The sequence below is a fragment of the Varanus komodoensis genome, unplaced genomic scaffold, assembly GCF_004798865.1.
Source record: "Varanus komodoensis strain SLA01 unplaced genomic scaffold, ASM479886v1 scaffold6_2, whole genome shotgun sequence".
Classification (NCBI taxonomy): domain Eukaryota; kingdom Metazoa; phylum Chordata; class Lepidosauria; order Squamata; family Varanidae; genus Varanus; species Varanus komodoensis.
The window spans coordinates 9,256,165-9,276,204 of NW_025336346.1; the positions used below are offsets into that span (position 1 = coordinate 9,256,165).

At 42.8% G+C, this 20,040-nt stretch overlaps 1 protein-coding gene across 8 annotated transcripts in view; it reads left to right on the forward strand.

Annotated features, from left to right (window-relative positions):
• ATP2B2 (ATPase plasma membrane Ca2+ transporting 2) overlaps nt 1-20,040 on the forward strand; it is a 172,210-nt gene that overhangs the window by 57,150 nt on the left and 95,020 nt on the right. For all 8 annotated transcript variants that reach the window (XM_044451477.1, XM_044451476.1, XM_044451479.1 and 5 more), the window contains exons 2-4: nt 1,641-1,838; nt 18,633-18,890; nt 19,774-19,899. In XM_044451477.1, the coding sequence (XP_044307412.1) occupies nt 1,641-1,838; nt 18,633-18,890; nt 19,774-19,899 (582 nt within the window). The remainder of the gene's footprint in view (nt 1-1,640; nt 1,839-18,632; nt 18,891-19,773; nt 19,900-20,040) is intronic.

Consider the following 20,040-nt stretch of genomic DNA (forward strand, 5'->3'; position numbering starts at 1 on the left):
GATCTGGTCAGGGAAAGCCTTGGATCTGTCAAGGGCCACTCATGCCCCTGCTATAATACTGCATTTTTCTGCCTTCACACATTCCAGACAACAGGCCATTCTTTTGCAAATCTTTACTCACCAAAGTATACCCAATATACACAGCCACTTCAGACAGAATCTCTGAGGATGCACAGATTGGTTCGTCCAGCTTCTTCCAGAAACCTTCCTTTTGAGCATGTCTGGGCCCAACCCTTTCAGGAGGGTCATTTTGGAAGTGAGCTCACCTTTCCTTTGTATATCCACCCGCTAGTTGGCTAGTCCTCCTCTCTCAATGCTCATCATGGTGTCAAGAGTCATTCTAGCTTGGTCTGACCCTGAGAGCATCTTTCCCAAGCCTCCACACACGAACCTTCATCTTGGTTATTCTCAGAGCCTGCCTGCGCTCCTGGGCAAGTGCCTCCACTTCTCTCATCTCAAAGCCTGGAGCCGCACATTTCCAAGTCCCCTCTGCCACCCTGGAATGCGGGATGAGTTCAGCATGGGCTGGGAATGTTTGCTGAGAACAACTGTCCTTCTCATTCCCAACAGATGTTGTACTCCAGTTTAAGGCCATCACTGATGAGCTGGAAGAGGTGTGTTTAAACACAGTACATTTTCAAGTATGGCACATGGGGCAGGTGTCTGTGTATGCTCATGTGGAAGAAAAGCATTTCTGCATTGAAGGAGATGGGTGAAATTCCACAGTTACCTTGTATATTCTAAATATGGACTATGTAAGGCCTATATTTAGACTCTCTCCTTTTGTGTACTTTGGCCTTCTCCTTCTACAGGAGGTTGAATTGCCATAATGAATGTTTAGAGTATTTAGGAGGAGGCATTAAAAAGAGTTAAGCAAGTATCCAACTTTTAAAAGGTGAAATAGAAAGCATTGTCTTTCTACCCCCCTTTACTACCGCTAAAGATACCTGAGGGCTACAAGCAGGGCATATGGGAGGTCAAGAAAAGGAATTGAGAACTGTGTGGATGGGCAGCTCCTGAAAGTGGGATACCAGGCTGAATGGACTGTTAGGTCTGGGAAATATGCAGGTTGGAAAGTAAAAATAGTAAGAGGTTGAACATAAATGCTGCTTAATAAAAACTGGTGGGAGACCCACCACATGGATTGAGTGGTATCCAAGGAGAAACACGCCAATTTATCATTCCTAATTTTCTTTCTGGAGCCTCATGCAGGAACTTCTGTATTTTTTTTTCAGTTCATGAATTTATGCAGACTTTTAGTAATTATTTTCCTGCCATATCAATCACTTTTGTTCTTTCAGGTCTTCCTAAGAACATGAAATATATGCAGTAAGATTATTTGTTAAGGATAGTGTAGTATTTTCTGTAAATTTTCTCTACAATGTAACAAACTGAGTTTCTTTTGTCAAGTACTATCCAAGAAATACTTGCCAAGGGAATTGGCCCCTAAACCTTTCTAGAAATAATAATATATTGGGTCCAGTCTTGCCAAACTTAAATGATAAGAATGGAAACCTCATTAGCTATAAATGCTAAATTATTATTTGAAAAAGATTGTTGTACTTTGACATTGTACTTGATATGGGTGTTAAGATACTTGTCAGTCACTATTAAACTATTTATATTTCATTTTTTTATAGGATTGCCCGGCACTGCTGCTGACTTAGATAAAAGAAAGCTAATATATGGGAAAAACTTTATACCTCCGAAGAAGCCAAAAACTTTCATACAGTTAGTCTGGGAAGCATTACAGGATGTGACTCTTATCATTTTGGAAATCGCAGCCATCATATCTCTTGGACTCTCATTTTATCATCCACCTGGAGAGGGAAATGAAGGTAAAACTGTTTTCCGTTACTGTTAATACATATCAGTTGCTTGGCTGCCTTGTTGAGGATCCTAGGGGATATGGTGAGTTTGCTACTTTTAATTCCCCCAGCCTTTGCCATTGTTGCATTTAATTTTCTACTGTTTAGTTCAATTTCTGCTGGCATTGAGACAGCAGTTCACTAGGTCAGGCAACAGAGTTTGCATACTGGCACACTGTGCAAATCATGCCGGTGTGGAAGAAACAAACAGAAGCCTGCCATGAGCAGAGGAATAGAAATTTGTTTCCTTTGCTGGCAGTTGAAACCTGCCATTGCCTAATGTAGCCCAGCAGTGATGCCCAAGGCAGTTGTCCTGCTAAGCAGAGACAGAAGAGGGTCTTGGCTGGCTTCTTGTGCACCATCTGGTTTACCTTTCACAGCCGTAGAGCTGCAACATCTGAAAAAGAAAGGGAGAAAGAAATGGGCCATTGCTTGGTATGTGCTCTGGTCAGGCTGGTCCCTGCTGTGCTTGGTGGCCAATGTATTGTGCTTTAACCATGGCACAAGTAAGTATTTGTGCCACTGTGTCTCCAAGCCAGTGCACAGGAACAGGTGCTCATGGCAAGAAAAGCAGCACTGATGTAGAAAACCATCTTTCTTTCTGGGGTGTAATCCCACTAGTTACTCCTGTATTAAAAGCATAGAGTGACCTTTTGAAAGAGTAATGAGTATTTGGCTGGCTGGTGGTAATGGTTACATAATGTTCCTTTTAGAGATTGTAGGAAGTTTTGGAAGTTTTACAAGATTTTGTAATGGAAAGATCTGCATTAAAATCATTTTGTACTTTCTTCTGAGTCAGTTTCAGTGGTACAGTTGTGATTTTAAAATACTGTGATTTTTAAAAAATGTGATTTTAAAAGGAAATAGCTTAAAAGTAAAATATGTTTAATTTTGCAGCTGTTTTTTCTCAGTTTGTCTCACATAGATTAGATGTTCATGAAACATGCTGCGTAAATAACATTGTTTCATATTTTAATGCCTTGACTATATTTTTCAAGGCTCTATCCATGCATGCTATAAACTCATGCCTAATATATAAGTGTAAATACTTATAAAGTATATTGAGCCCTTTATATAGACGGCAAGGTTTATTTTTGTGCACTAATGCCCTGCTCCCCGAAACAGTTAAGTTCCTTAACATTAGGAAAGTCTTAATAATTAACTCTTAAATGAGAGATGATTCAGATTTTATTTTCTTAAGCAAATGAACAGCTGTAGAGTAACAGTCTGTGATATTTTGCAGATCCCTGTATTTGCAAATAAACAGGTTCCCTGTTTTAAACTCTTGCTTATAAAAGGGGAAGACTTAGAATATATATTATCAAAACGTTTTGGTTGAATGCTACAAACATGTACATTTTTGTCCTTATTGCAGGACATAATAGTTTGTTTCCCATGGGAAACTGCCACATTTCACAACTGACAACTCACGGACTGGGAAATGTGAAAAAGAACTTTCAACATAAGAACTGCCCATGCCTTTTCTTCACCCCTCTAATACATTATCTCACTAAAATATAGTTTTAAATGTTTGATTCTCCATATTCTGACTGAAAATTTTAAGTAATGCTCCATCATGCCTACAGTGAGAGAAATCAAGCGATTATGCTTAGGATGCTAACTATGTTGTTACCCATTGTTAGAAAAGCCTGCTCGGCACAGTAAGCAAGGCAGAAAAGTCTGCCTTAAAAGTAAGTCCCATTGAGTTAAATCATGCCCCTATGTGCTTGCCTTAAAGTAATTGTTGCAGGCATGGTGGTGCCTATTTGAGTACAATGTATGTGGCTGTAATTGTCCAATACTAATGATCTAAACTTTTAGTATTTTATGTTGCATATTTTTACACATATGAGTCCCCTTCGCCATCCCTGTGCCGCTTGTGTATTGTGTAGGGATGGGTACATTTTTCAAACTTGATCTCACTGAGGTTCTTTCTTTTCCACAGCCAACCTTACTCTGCCCCAGTTCCCTTGGAGCTGTTTCTCCCCCTCCTCAGACAGAGAAGTTTCTACATATTTTTGTGCACATTATTTTAAAACATTTATATTTTGTGTTCTTTTTTTCAAATATATTTTAGAAATGTATGAATCTTTTTCACATATTTTCAACATATATGTATATTTGTTTTATTCTGTGGTACCTCAAACTGTGCTTCAGTTCACTTTAGTCAGTCAGGGAGGTGCAAATTAGGTTAGATTGAGGAATTTTTCTTTCAGTACTCACCCGTGCTCATTGAAACACTCATCGCATTCTGGTTTGTTAATGTGTGCCACTATTGTCTAGGATGAAAAAGAACGCAAAATGCATAGCAAAAGTTAAGCATTATAAACTGATTTTAGCAGGTAAGAGCTAAAAGTATGTTTAGCTACACACACACACACACACTTAACTTGGTATAGTTCCCAAACCCCAGCTCCAGATTCTCTTCAATTTCTTTTCTACATCAGTGTCTGTAAATACCCATGTCTGACTCTAGCTTAGGAAAAGGAACATATAAAAGTTAGCTGTGGTTGTAATAAGTAGCCATTGCAAAGGTTATTATTTTTTCAGAGGATCTGGATTCTTTTTTATAATATAATTTTTATTTTGCTGCACAATGTAATCATTCAAACCAATTATAGTGCTACAATAGCTTGATCCTGCTTCTTTGGATAGTCTGATCAGAGTTCACTTTTCCACAGCAACATTTAACTTGTTATTTTATTTATTGTCCTAATACTCCAAATCTTCTTTTTTCACTGTATATATGCTGTTCGTCAAACACTAGCTAAGCAGATTCTTGTAGCAGTTAACATCTTCACTAAATCACTAGGGAACTGATCCTTGATAGCACTCAGGAGAACAGATGTTGGGGTTAATTGTAGCTCATAGCCTGCAATTTCTGTGATGTTGTTCCTTCTATTCTTCCAATTTTCCTTTTCTAGAATACAATACAACCCTAGATGGGCAAAATACTCCTAGCATTAAACCTCCATAAGATATTCATTACTGCTGGAAATATCCTAGACATTCTTGGCCATATATAATAATAAATAATGTTTATTATTTCATAAACATTCAAACACATCTTTGAACAGAGTTTTGCATCTTACTGGGAGTTAACAATCCAAGCTGCTACTAATACTTAAGGTAGCCTTCTCCAACTTGGTACTCTACAGATGTTCAACATCCTCATGTCTGATTCAGGAAAAGAAATTGCTAGGATACTTTGAAACCTGAAGTTCTCTGCAAAGGAGCAACTGAAAGATATGTGCCCATGTTAAATGTAGTTTGCACCGAGCTCTCCTTTGTGAGATCCTTTCCATTACTTTGAATGTCTCTCCCCTCCTAGCACCTTCTTCCTGAGCACATGAGCTTAACCTTGAGTTATGCTCCTGTCGTATTCTCCATGAAAGCAGGAAAGGGTCAGCGGTCTACCTGGGCATCCTTTCCTGCAATCCTGTACACAGTATGAGCAAGTTCCACTAAACTCAGTGAGGTTTGCTTTTGGGGGAAGTATAGAATTGCACTGCCGGTTATTTACATGGGTTCAGAAAAATTGCCGCCCAAACCTGACCACAGGAATTACTGTGGTGAACGAGTGGACATACCATTCTTAGCTCTCGTCATTCTGGTGGCTCCACGATGTCCTTGAGGTAGCTATTCCTGCAGAATGAGCTCAATAAGGAGAGCTTTTATACAGTGGCTCTCTGCAGAAGATAGGCTATTTCAAAACATGACAGATTTAATTGCCTTGCTTTTATCAGGCGTGAGTGGATGATACAATGTGGATTTTTGTTCTATTCTCTGCCTGTGCTGAAGTAGGATGTTGGTAAAAGTGATTGCTTATTTCTTGCTGCTCCTTGTGTTTCTGCCTTTGATGGTGCTGCTGCTGGAGTGCAGCGATGGAGAAAGAGACTGGGCTGAGCCTCAGCACCTATTTGCAGAGCACTGTAGTGGCGTAGCTGTGTTCTGTGTATTTCAGCTCCCTTGTGAATTTGGAGATTCCTTTCTGCTTTCAGAGTCATACTTGTGACTTCTTTTCCAGCAGCACGTTTGTGTGTTTGCTGTTTGTTTATTTATCGGGTTTGCTGAAGCCCAAGGCTAGCGGTTTAATTGATTCTTTTTTCAGTGACACCTGATACATCAGCAAACAGTGAAGGATCGAAGACCTTTCTGTCAGCAGTTATCCTTAGATGAACAAGGACAGGGCAGTTTAAAAGCAAGTCAGTGCTGAAGTGCTTCTTACTTTTTCCAGCCACTTTATAGTGATCGCCCATTGTGATAGATTATACATTTTTCACTACACGCTTTTAGAAGAAGCAAGCTTATTTTTACCTGGTGTGCTTGTATATGTGCGTGTTGTGCGTTATACGCACACACTCATGAATTCATCCATACACTGGACTGAGCTGAAGGGGCCTGATTAGTTTAACTAATGTTATTTGCTTTTAGCCTAACGAACGCCATTTGCTTTCTGTATAACTGCTTGCTTTGGAGAGGAAAAGGGAGAAGGCAAAGCAATGTTGATAAGCGCAGTGAGTGAGAGAAGGCCCCCCACGCAAGGACTGGCATGCAGTGATCACGCTCCACCTGGATGCAGAGAAGGGGCCTTCGCAGGCCGGGCATGCAGTGGACATGCAGGCCCCATGCAGGCCCCGCAGGGGGATTGGTTGAAGGGTCAGGCAGACCCTGAGGGGGGATTGGATAAGGGAACAATGGGGGCGAGATTGAGTGAAAAAGAGAGAGAAAAGCAGGATTGTGTGTGTGTTGCTGCCTGCCTGTGTGTGGGAGCAGTCAGCCGGTGCCTTTGCTCAGCTGAATAAAGGAAACTAAAACGAATCTCCACCTTGCTGAACCTTATTGGGATTTGGTTTAGGGGTCTGTAAGTCACCTGGCTAGCAGGGACACCAACATTTTCTGGCGCACAACGTGGGGCTCGAGGGCTGTGTTGCCCTGCCAGAGAAAGAGCCCCTCTTTCGGGGACTTGGCCTTCGGACGAACTACGGCTGGAAACCGCAGATGCCCCTCGGAGGCCTCAAAGCGCGCTCCCACGTTCCTTTGGTTGGGAGGCCTGGCGGGAGGGGCGGCTGCGGCAGACACGGTCAGTTCAATCCCAACGCCTTTGGAGATTCAGAGGGACTTATGGTTACATTTGAGGCTTTTTGGCGCGCTGGCGTGAGTATATCTGGCTGGGAAATCTGGTTCTGGAAATCTGGTTCTGAGGAAAGAAAAGGGTGGGGGGTTCTGTGCATGTCTTATGTTATGCTCAATCTGGGGAATATCAGGTTCAGGTTCAGGACAACCATTTCAACGAGGGGCATAGGCCGGCCCTGACTCTATGGTGTTTTTAGAGGCAAGAAACTCGTTTGGCTGTCCCTGGAATGGGTAACCAGAACAGTTTGTTGGGAAAAAAAAATCCCCCATATACCCCACCCCACCATGTGCTCTGGAAGTTTCAAGCCAACTTTTGTGCTCTCCCCTTCTTCATGTCTTTTGCTTGTCAGAAACTGGGAACACTGTTTTAATGTCTTGCAAGTTTTCCAGCCTCTTCCATCTGCCTTACAGCCCTCCTAGGTAGGAAAAAAATGTCCTTCTTGTTAGATTGAATAATTGCATTTGAAATCCCGGGGGGGGTGCTGATTGGCAGATGAAAGATGGAAATACATATATGTATGTATGTATGTATGTATGTATGTATACAGTTGAAAATTTGCTGGTAAAGTCTTGGAAATTTGAATGGTTGTGTTTAGCAATTAGCCTGAGCAGTAAAGATTTTTTCTGGATTTTGTGTGTGCCATGTGAGAATGAGAGTGTGCATTTGACAGGAATTCCTTGATTCAAGGGGTGCTTGGTGTGAGTAAGAATTTTAAGAGTTTTAGTAAATGGTGATTTGGTACTTTTTCAAAAAAAAGGGGGGGAAGAAAAGTGAACTTTTGGGGAAAAGAAAAGAAAAAAAAAACAAATGAACAAGAGAGGGATGGTCTTGCTGAGAGCACTCCCATTATTTAAAGAGACAGTAACTGCAGCCTCTTCTCTGGGTTTGGTCTGACCAACTGAATTCAGGGGAATTTGTGCTGGAAAATTTGGATTTCTGGACTCTATGGGCTTGGCTATTCCACAGAGCCAAGAAAAGGGCGGATGCTCTGGCAAGAAGGTACCACCACTTTGTGAGTACTGCAGAAGCAGCACACACAAAGCCTCTGAGCATGTGCAGAGTTCAGAGCACTTTGGGAGGTTGGAGCAGCTCTGTTTTCAGCCACAGATTGAGGGTGGGCTTTCATTAGTTCTCAAAAGATATCTTGATGTCTAAATATATATAAAAGAGGTTCTATAACTGAGGCAAGGCATTTGAGGTTCTGTGAGTGTTCAAAGCTTGTATTGCCTCAGAGAAAAAATTCTGCCTGGGAAGGCATGGGTTAAAACAAAGACGCTTAAGCATCCACAGTGAAGAGGAGCTAGGGGAGGTTCTTTTAAGGAAGAAAAAAATCTTTTTATGAACATAAGCATGTTCATCTAAGTGCTCAAGCATTGATTATTTGTTGAAATGTATGTGAGTTCAGGTTTGTTTGTACTCACTATGGGTTGGTGCATTTTGTCTCTATGTATGTGTCTGCACTGGACAAGTGTGGGGAGAGGATCAGGGCTCTGGGAGCAGAGTTTTAGAGGCACTGCAGGGACTGACAGGACTCCTACAGAGAGGGGCCGGTATCAGGGAGGATGGGAGAAAGGAGGAGGCTGGGGACGCCAAAGAAAGGAAGCAGTGGGAAGGAGTTGAGGTGCATGTACACTAATGCTAAGGAGCAATAAGCAGGAAGAGCTTGAAGCTCTCCTGGGAATAGGAGGGTATGACCTGGTGGGAATCACAGAAACTTGGTGGGATGAAAGGCAAGACTGGAATGTGAACATAGAGGGGTATCATCTTTTTAGAAAGGACAGGAAGGGAAAGACTAATAGAGAGGAGCTGATAGATGGAGTACAGATTAGGGGAGCTCTGGATGCGAGTCATCACTCCATCCTTTGCTTTCAGATCAGGGGACTGGGGACGTGCAGCAGGTCGAGCACTAGAAGCTGGGACTTCAAGAGGGCCAACTTTAGCCAACTGAAGGCCAGACTGGGGAAAGTCTCCTGGGATGGGTTACTGGAAGGTAAGTGAGTTGAGGAGGGGTGGATGGCACTGAAAAGGGAGGTTTTGGAGGCGCAAGCCTTGACCATACCTCTAGTATTGTAAGATAGTAAGGTGGGGAGGCGGAGGAGAGCGCTGCCATGGATGCGAAAGGAGGTGGTTAGAGGGATTAGATGAAAGAGGAATCTCCCTAGGAAATGGGTACTGGGGGAAATAGACAAAAGGGTAGCAAAAGGGACATGGGGAATTACAGACCTGTTAGCCTTACGTCCATTGTAGGAAAAAACAGTGGAAAGGCTCACAATACGGAGAGATCTAGTGATGCTAGATAGGGAAGGGAGGCTGGAAACCACACAACATGGTTTCCACAAAAACAGGTCCTGCCGGACAAACCTTGTGGAATTCGAGATGGCTAGATGGAGGGGATGCAGTGGATGTGGCATACCTGGATTTCAGCAAGGCCTTTGACAAAGTGTCCCATGATATCCTGGTTGAGAAACTGAGGAGCAGGTACTCCAGATCCAAAAGGATTTGGACAGACTATGGAAGTGGGCAGGAAATAGGAAACAGGAAGTGGGCAGGAAAACAACATGATGACGTTCAATGTGGATTATGGCCCCTTTTGGGCAGGTACTTTGGCAATGGGAGAATTTGGGTCTGTGGAGTCCCCTCTGACTGCAGCAGAGGTGAAACCTTTTAGGCAGGAACTACAAGTTATTTTTGTTTGTCTGTTTGCTTGCTTGCTTGTATTTTGTTTTCTGGTGAAGAATTGAGTTTGAGCTAACAGGCAGCTAGAGATGTTTGGAACAGAGAAAATCTCAACAGAGCAGGAGGTGCTCTGTGCTGGCTTCTAGAAGGGAGAGTTGGGAGTTATTAGAGTTACATGATCTAGGGAATCAAAGAGGCAGTACCTCAGTCCCTTAATGTACATAAGACTTTGTCTTTGGAATAAAAGAAATATGATACTCTATCTGAGTGGCTGGAGAGACTGAAGCAACAGATGCAAAAAAAGGGGGGGGGGCAGATGCCACTGTGACAGGTTCTGCCTCAGTTTGTGTTTATGTTTTTGTGTTTAACAACCATTTGCTACCTCTGAATTGTATAATTAAAAGGATCAGAATCCTAGTTTTTCCAGAGGATTCTGAAAAGGTGATAAGTTTGTTTCAAAGCACCAATTGGACTAATGCCAGAAGGGCAGAATGTATTCGAATAAAACAAAATTCCAGGAACTAGGTTTCAGGTTAAGTGTTAGAAGATAATTTCTGAGGGTCAGGACCCCCAGAAAATGGGATGAGTTTCATGGGAGGTGGTTAAGGCCCATCAGTGAAGAAGTTTGGACAACCACTTGTTGTGGATTATAGGATCAGAGTTGGCTGAGACAGGGTCAGACTAGATGACCAGGGGAGGGCCCCTTTCTGACTCACTTTGTTTCTATGTGGGAGAGGACCATCTCTATAATAAGAAATTGTGAAAAACCATGTTCTCATTGGCAAGTCAATCTGAAAGCACATTTTTCTTCAGGTTAGGTAAGCAATAAGTTTGTGCAACACAAGTTCAGCAAAGGGTTTCTTTGTGTGCATTTTGGCATTGGCTGGATTGGTGTCAACAACCAAAAACATTTTCTTCTTGAGACTGTGCTAAAGAGACTCAAAAAAAAAAAAAAGACATAGACTTTACATCTTGAGGTTTCTCTCCAAACTGATGTGGATCTCTCTGCCACTGCCTACAACTTCTCTACAGCCCTGGAAGGAAAAGCCAGCTGTGTCTACCCACCCTTGCTCAGGGAAGGAGGGAATTCACCCACCTTTCTCTCAAACATTGGTTAGGGACTTGCCTAGATGGACCAGATACTTCAAAGCTGTTCTTACTACAGTATATGAACAACCTTTTAATTGCCACTGAAGTCACAGACCGGTGCACATCTGCTGGATTTCATTGGGTCACCACACATAAGATGCAAACCGCACAAGAACGACTAGCTGGCCAGCACTGCTCCTTCTCTGAGCCCAGAGTGACCATGCTGGCTGTTCTGCAAGGCCAAAGCAGTCATGCCTATTTGCCTGCCTGCCTGCAGTGTGTGAAGCTGTGGCAACTGGCTGGTTGCTGCCTATGGCTTGCCATGACACAAGGGAAGGGGGACTGCTTGCTTACATCAGCTGACTCACCTGAGACTGGACTGCCTGAAGGCCACTGATGCCATGGGAGGACCACGCCTAGGTGCCCCTTGCTACACAGCAGTGAGATCAGCGGGACTGCCTACATGGGAACGTTGCACCAGGCTGAGGAAAGTTCCAAAACCACAAGGAGACCAAAGGACCATGGAGCCTGTGGAGAACCTGAAGTTCTTGTTCAAACACCAACCCTTCAAGGGAGGACCAGTGGCGTAACAGACCAGGACGAGAAGAAGCTGACATCAGGGTCGGCCAAGGGCCCACAACTGGAGGGGGCAAGGAAGAAGAGCCCTGAAGAAATGCAGCCTATCGGGGACTAGGATCGGGTTCTGGCTTGAAGATTAGACCAAAGAGGCTAACATTCGCCTAATGCTAAGTAGCCTAGATGATAATGCTGAAGGAAAAAGGGGGAGCTTCTTGAAGTTATTATTCTGGCTGTCTGTGTACTTCTGTTAATTTTGTTAGTCCCTTCTATACCATCTGTCCTTGTAGGAAGGAAACAGTGGATTTCCTAATTTCTCTGTTTTCTGTTTGAGAATACTGCCTCGTTGTGTAACAGAATGTTTATGCTTTAGTAGCATTGGTGCAAACCCAGCATGGATTTCTTACACCTAGAACATGTTATATGTCTGGATTCACACCAAGGACCAGGTAAAACAGACGTGCAGATTACACGAGGGCAGGCACAAGCTGTCCCAGATCAGCTAAAGGAGAGTAAAAGAAAATAAATCATATTTGTTAAAAAAAAAATTCCACAGGTCCCTAGGGAAAACAATTTCCATGTGAAGCCACTACAGGTAAGGGCCACTGAAAGCACTCTACCGGTTGGGGTGATGATGGTGGACTAGCAACATCCTTACAGCCAATTGGAATAGGTTCCCTGTGTGTGTGAGAGAGAGAATTTGGGGCAGTAGCTAGCATGTGGTTTTGTTTCTGCTAAACTGGAAAGGCCGTAGCCTGCAGTTGGATGGGCAGCCACATGTGGATGCTGACTGCTATGCATTATTCACACGAATGGGGCTAGTAAGTGCTACTTGGTACAGCCTGGAATCTTTGGAGGGCTGTTCCGAGATTGGAAACGAGTTCTGTTTATGCTGATTTGTGCCTTTGGTGGACTTATGCTCCTTCCTTGCCTAATTCCCATAATTCAGCCTATAGTAACTCGCACTATTGAAGGTATGATGGTGGTCACAACCAACCCAAAGAAACCTGATGCTCTGGCAAAAACCCTGGTACTCAGATCTGTCCCAAGGGAATGTTCTTCCTTGCTTCAATGACAACCCATGGAGGCCACCTCCAGGGTTGCACAAATGAAAAGGGAGGAAATGAAGGAGCCTGATTAGTTTAACTAATGTTATTTGCTTTTAGCCTAACGAACGCCATTTGCTTTCTGTATAACTGCTTGCTTTGGAGAGGAAAAGGGAGAAGGCAAAGCAATGTTGATAAGCGCAGTGAGTGAGAGAAGGCCCCCCACGCAAGGACTGGCACGCAGTGATCACGCTCCACCTGGATGCAGAGAAAGGGCCTTCGCAGGCCAGGCATGCAGTGGACATGCAGGCCCCATGCAGGCCCCGCAGGGGGATTGGTTGAAGGGTCAGGCAGACCCTGAGGGGGGATTGGATAAGGGAACAATGGGGGCGAGACTGAGTGAAAAAGAGAGAGAAAAGCAGGAATTTGGGTGTGTTGCTGCCTGCCCAGTGCCTTTGCTCAGCTGAATAAAGGAAACTAAAATGAATCTCCACCTTGCTGAACCTTATTGGGATTTGGTTTAGAGGTCTGTAAGTCACCTGGCAAGCAGGGACACCAACAGAGCAGCCTTAATCGGTCTTCCCGATATGGTGATGTCCAGAAAATTAGGCTGCAGACCCCATCATCACAATCAGTTGTGGCGACTGGCCTGTTGCAGTCCAACACCAGGTTGGGAAAGGCTGCCTTAACATGATCTTGTTAACAGACAATCCTATACATTTTTTAGTAAAATATTTTACAATTCCCATCAACATGGAGAAGGCTGAGATCTTTTCCTGTCAAAACATGCATAGGATTGCCTTCTTATTCTAATATGCAGCAAATACTTTACTGTTGGAAACACTGAATTTAAAATTAATTCTTGCCGCAACTCCCTTGAAATAATACCATATCACCTACATTTGAACAATTTTAATAATGTACATTAATATTTTGCTGGTTGCATATTAGCATTAGTGCATGTGCAGATCAAATCATGCAAGCAAAATTACCTCATGTTCAGAGCAAAAAGGATCAAAGAAGGATTTCTAAAGACAGGCAGCAGAATGACTGTGATGAAATGCACTGTTTAAAAAGGAAAGTGCTAAAGGGTCATCGAGATGTGTCTAATTGCTTTTATTTTTGTCACTGGAATCTCTGGCTAAAATTAAAAGACCTCCCCCCCATCCCACCCCCCATGGGTAATCGTTCTAAATACCTGACACCAGTATTATCGCATTTTGTATCGCTACATTCACCTCATGTCAGCCCAATTATTTCTCAAATCAGTGGCCAAGCCAAATACTCACCAATTGTGGGCAAACTTTCAAGATCTCCAGTTCTTTTTAGATAGCAATATAATATTAAAATAGTCTAACAGAGCTTGTTTATTATCATTAGTCATGACTGAGAAGCATGCCATGGTTAAGATTTATTATGTGATATGGCCTATTGTACCACCTACCATTTAATTGAAAAAAGCAATTGGTTGTACAAACATGCTGCTGGATCTAGAACTGTAGAACCTCTAGAAGACAGCGAAGGGAAGGTGTTCAACTACTCAGTGTAACTTTCAGTCGGCAGTATCCACCATTTTGCTATACTGACTCTTGACATATTTCCAGATATAGGCAAGCGTTTACATTGGCTAGACTAAATGTCTTCCCATCCATAAGGCTGGAAAGGTGCTTTGAGGGTCTTGCTCAACATCTGAGATTCTGTCCCTGTGAAAATGGGTTGCAAATTTCAAAAATCAGAGGTCCTTTTCATTTCCTCAATCTTTTCCTCTGTCTGGGAAATACTGATAAGTTTTACATTTCTGTTCCACTGTTAGCTGATAAACCTGGAGTTACACTGGATTTAGGCAAATCTCTAAAATAGGCATTAAAACTAGACTCTTATGTGTTTTTGTTAGTTGTCTAGAGACTTTTAGTAATGGGACAGCATATAAAAACTTTAAATAAATAAATGAGAAATAAGGGGGTATTTTATTGAGAGATGAACTAAGGTTTAACTTATTTATGATTATTTATGTATTCTACACTTTTAGAATATGTATTTGATGTATATACAATTGTTTTTCACTTTGCTTGTAGTTTTAGTCAAGTAATATCCATACATATGTGCAATTTATATATTTGTTATGGCCTGTAAACCAAAATAAAGTGATTGATAGCTTGGTTGAGTATAAAAGCTAGAAAGTGATGAGTAGAGGAAGACTGAACATACTGGCATCACTAGGTGATGGACAAGAGGACTAGAGGAAGAGTTTCAAACATGAATGGATTTGACTGTACTAACCTGTTAGTACTGGGCCTCTTCTGGGCTTGGCATAGAAAGGCGGCTGCTGAAAGCCAAGAGGGTTGGAAGCCCCCATCTGCACCAGGTGCTTCTCACAGTAGGGGCTGTTCTCCTCTTCACTTGCATATCCAGCTGGCAAAGGGAAGCATCAGCATTGAGCCCATCTTAAAGTTGCATTCTGGGTAGCCGCCACCCGAACCAACCAAATGCTGCCTTTGGGGCTCATAGGCAGCATGGGCCCATGCAGGCCAGTTTTTGTCTGTCTTGTGCCCTCGTTTGCCATGCTCCCACAAGCAGGCAACAGCATATAGGGGCACGCTGGCGCTCCTCCTCAGAATGTGACTTTTTAAAAATAAATCCTGCACCACATGCCCTACAGCCCTGGCTAGTCACGTCCTCTGTCACTCTGCCAGTGAAAAGGTGGGCAGGGTGAGGAAGACGTTGCAGTTGCCACAGCTGTCACTACCCCTTGGCCAGGTGAAAAGAGACGCAGAATGCTGGCTAGTTCTGGCAGCCTGTTGAGGAGGGGTTGGCTTGAACATCCAACAGGCCGGTTTTGGTGATGGCAGTGTGACAGGAAGTATTCAGGCAACTTTTGCATCCCAGGAACAAGCTTTAGTGGTTGCAGGAGGCAACAGTAATGGGAAGTGGTTGTGGGAATCCCATCAGAGTACTCTGCTGAAGTCTACCATTCTTGGATGGGCTGGATTCTTGCACCAGCTCTGTCTTCAGGTATTATCAAAGAGGATGAATGCAGAATGTAATAACATCTCTTTAAAGGTAGCTGTACATGCACTCATGGAAAGTGCTGATTGCACTAATGGATTAGAACTGCTGTAAAACTCCCAGGTATTGGGTGGTACAGAAATGAAATACCGTATTTTTCTGTGTATAAGATGCTACTTTTTTAAAAAAACATTTACTTAAAAATGGAGGTGTGTCTTATACACAGGGAGCCGCAGGCGGGCTGGGGGAGGGAGACTGGCAAGTGGGGGAGCCTCAGGCAAGTATGCACGGGGGGGGGGGGAAGCAGGGCAGGGGGAGGGGGGGGGGGGGGCAGGGGGGGGGGGAAGGAGGGGGGGGGGGGAATGGCAGCAGCTTGCTCACTGGAGATGGGTAGGAAAAGTGGGGGGCGTCCTATACATGGGGGTGTCTTATAGACTGAAAAATATGGTAAACAACAACAAATACTAATTAAGAAAATGTTTTAAACATATCTCAACTGGAGCAGCCTATGATTAATGGATGTACATTGGTGGTGTTACTTTTGTTACTAGCAAGGTTTTGTTAAAATTTAGTTAAAGCAACAATTTCATTTCATATCCAATAAAAATAATATGGTTGATTTAATTATAATGTAAAGTGCAGCAATTGTTTTATGACTGTAAATTGATACTGGCAAGCCAAGTGAAAGGCAGTAATGAACACATTTGTATGGTTCCTGCATGCACCATCTGTAAAAACCATTCAGCATTTCAAAATACTGAAGAAATAGTTGGAAAATCTAAAGTCTGTTCATGGGTCTGCTTGTTATTCTGTAAAATACACATTTGTGGAGAAAACTCAATATTAGTCCCCTTTTCCCAGTATATTCCACTGTCTTAGAGGGAAAATAAAAATGAATTTCAGCTGTACATTATGAATTCATGTGTAGAGTACAAATCTACATTAAGAATTCAGGTGTGGTGCGTCACAGCACATGTTTAATTATTATTAAATTACTTAGGCACACTTCAAGAGCAAATTTAATTTACACAGTGCTAGAATGCAAAATAAAGATAAAAAGTAGCTGATGAAAACTTACATTTCTAATTAGTAATTATGTGCTGATTTTATCTTTTTCCTATGGCTTCCATTAGATTAGTAAAGATAACAGCTGCAATTTTGTTTATCAGTTCATACATATTATTCCACTCCTGTGGGGAAACCATGTTTGTCAATGTCAACGCAAATCACAGTCACTAAACTGTTGATTTTTATGGTAATGTGTCACAAATGCCTGGATTACGTTGTTGTTATTGTCAACTTAATTTCTATGCTGCCTGATAGACAAAATTAATAAACCAAGACAAGAGAATAAAACACCATTAAATTTTTGAAAATGCAATACTTAAAAACAATTTAACAGCTAAAATAATATATGAGACAGAATAGACCTGTTAAAGCACCAGATATGAGTAATCCCTTTAAACCACTAAATAGCTTTGGGTTTTTTAAATAGCCTCATAAAAGGCAATTTTGACTTGGTGTTAAAAAGATGGCAAAGTTGGCATCAGGTGGGTTTCACTGACAAGATCTTTCCATAATTGTGGGTCTGTCACTATGAAAGTTCTCCCTGTGTGGTTGCCTGTCGAGCTTCCCTTGGCACTGACACTTAAAAGAAGGCCTCAGATGCTGATGGCAGCATCTGGGTGGATTGTGGGTGGTTCTGAGGTCCCAAGCTGTGAAAGGCTTTACAGGATAAAAACAACAGCTTGAATTGGGCTTGGAACCCTTAGGCAGCCTGTTCAAGGAGCCCAGAATTGGTCTTATGTGTTCAGCTGGTCCCAGTTATTAGTGATTTGCACAAGCTGCACCTTCTGAAGTAGCAGCATCCAGGGTGTGGGCAGCTGATTGTCCAGCACAGGCAGCAGGACCCAGGCTAAAGTCCAAGCACCAGTCCCAACCAAATCAACAGTCAGTTCCAGTAGAAGAGTCAGTAGATAGAAGAGCAAGGTTAAGTCCAGTCCAATCAACAAAAGCATATCCTAGCAGGCCAGGAGTCAGAAACCAGTGACATGACACAAACAGGAGTGGCTAGCTTAGGCCTAGAGCAGGGCCCATGAGTTCAGGCAACAATGGTCGCCATAACAAATCAAAAACCCTTTGTTGCTACATTAGCTTCTGGAGGGAAGAGTCGGTTCTTATACAGCTCTTCCCCCAGGGCTCCCAGGTGGTGCTCATGCAGTCATAATCCTGCAACTGGCAGGGCTGCTGTTCTGCTGCTAGGCTCGTGGATGGAACCCTGAAGCTGCCTCAGATCCTGGCATGAACAGTCTTCAAGGGCAGTCCCATGTATAGTGAATTTCTGTAATGTAATGTAGAGACCAGTGGAACTTATATTAATATCCCTGTCCAGATAGGGGTGTAGCTCAGCTACAGTTGGTAAGAGATATTCCATGCTAGAGATGGGAGAGAACTCAACCAGATTTTCCTTTGTGGACATCCTGTTGTGTCCGGCCCCATCTTAGAAAGCCAGCCAAGCTGTGTGGAAGTCAGTGAAAGCCTATGGAGTGGAGGTTGCACAACTGGAAGCCTTCTTCTGCCTCACCTGCAGCACCAACAAAGGCTTCTGGGCATGGTGCAGAAGAGGGATGCTGCTTGCATGGCAGTTTCACAAGGCTCCATGCCTGGTGAGCCTCACCTGACAACCTTCTTCCGTGTGATGTGCAGCAGCACAAAGGACGGCTGCTTCTCATGGCATGGCTGCTCGCAAGTGCGTCTGGCTTGAATCTTCCTAAGTGTCCCTTGAATGCTGCATGTTCTTTTCAGCAAATTGGACTTTAGGGCCATGACAAAGCAGGGAGCCTAGCCCAGGCAATCCAGTGGATTCCTACCCCCAAAAAGGGTTCCTCACACACTTCTGTTCCATGCTACCGATGCCACCTGAGCCTCAAGTAACAAATAGGACTGGTAGAGTACTGCCAAGCTGTGAAGCTGCTCCTTCAAGGGGAGTGCCACCCCACCCAGTGCACCCTCCATGCAGTCCGATAAACCACCCCTAAACAGCTTCCTAGTCATCTCTGAATTGAGCTTCACCTGTTAGCCCTCATTAAGTCCACAGTGACAGTCAAGCACCAGCTTAGCACGTCTACATGAGGTATATTATTAATATGATTAGACTTTTCTAAAAGGAAAAAAAAACAGGTGCTTGGAGCTCTTCATTTTAAATTGACCTTTTTCCTCTCGTTGTTTCTCAAGCCTGTGCAACTTCAAAAGGAGGAAGTGAAGATGAAGGCGAGGCAGAAGCTGGTTGGATTGAAGGTGCTGCCATTCTCCTCTCTGTTATTTGCGTGGTACTGGTTACTGCCTTTAACGACTGGAGCAAAGAGAAGCAATTTCGTGGACTTCAAAGTCGTATTGAGCAAGAACAGAAGTTTACTGTTGTCCGAGGTGGACAAGTAATTCAAATACCAGTAGCAGAGATAGTAGTGGGGGACCTTGCACAGATCAAGTACGGTAAGTTACTTTGAATATATCGTGGGCAATCTGTCTCTGGATTGCAAGGGATGCTGTATGATGTGTTTGATAACAAGGATGTCAGATAAGATGTCACAAAAATAATCTAAAGCCACTAAGTCTCCAAGTTTTGATTTCTGTGGCAGTATCCCTGGAACCCATCAGTGATCCTCTCATGAGAACAATGAATGTCCCAACTATAAGAACACCTTTTCTCTCAATTTAAATTATGAGAGCCAATCCACATGTTTATTCCATAGTATATCTTTGGACTGACTCTTCCTTCCATTGTCTAGAAGGCAACCCCCATCATCATCATCATCTCCTCCTCTTTCTCCTCTATACTGCCCAATAGCCAATCAATGTGTGCATGGGGCTTATCTAAGTCAGGGGACGTAACTAAAGTTCTGCCCATGCTTAAAGTTACTGGAACTGGTTTGTCTCTAGATAGCACATGGCACCCATGTATTTGAAGATTCCATGTGTCTTCTTGCAATGGACCTGAATCTGAAATGCATGGAACCGTCATACTGGGCTTCCTTTACTGTAAATACTCAGGCTGCATCTTTTTTCCCCCAGTGGCTTACAAAAAGGAATGAGGCAAACCAAATATTTAGGATATTATTGAACTCAGGCATGCATATTACTTACTCACAAAATACATGTTTTTCTTCAAGGGAACAACACTGATTTTTCCTTCATTATGTGTTTGTATGAAGTAACATTGTTGTGAACTGGCAATTATTAATGCAGTGATAACTGGCATAGTGTGAGAAAGATCTTTCCTTAACATGAGTACTGTGATAGAAGATTCATATGTTGATTATGCAAATCTGTTTCAAAGCACAGTGCTTAACAGTTCTTAACTTGGTTTTTCTGATAGGTGACCTCCTACCTGCTGATGGGGTGTATATTCAAGGAAATGACCTTAAGATAGATGAAAGCTCTTTAACTGGAGAGTCAGATCAAGTCCGCAAATCCATTGACAAAGATCCAATGCTGCTTTCGGGTGAGTTTTGCACTGGTTGTTGTGAATCAAGAACCTGGAAATATTCTATTGCTGTTTACGGGGGAAAGAGAATCTTTGGGTATGTATTCTGCATGCAGAAATTCAGAGGTTAAAATTTTTCCAGTAAATTCATAGTTATTT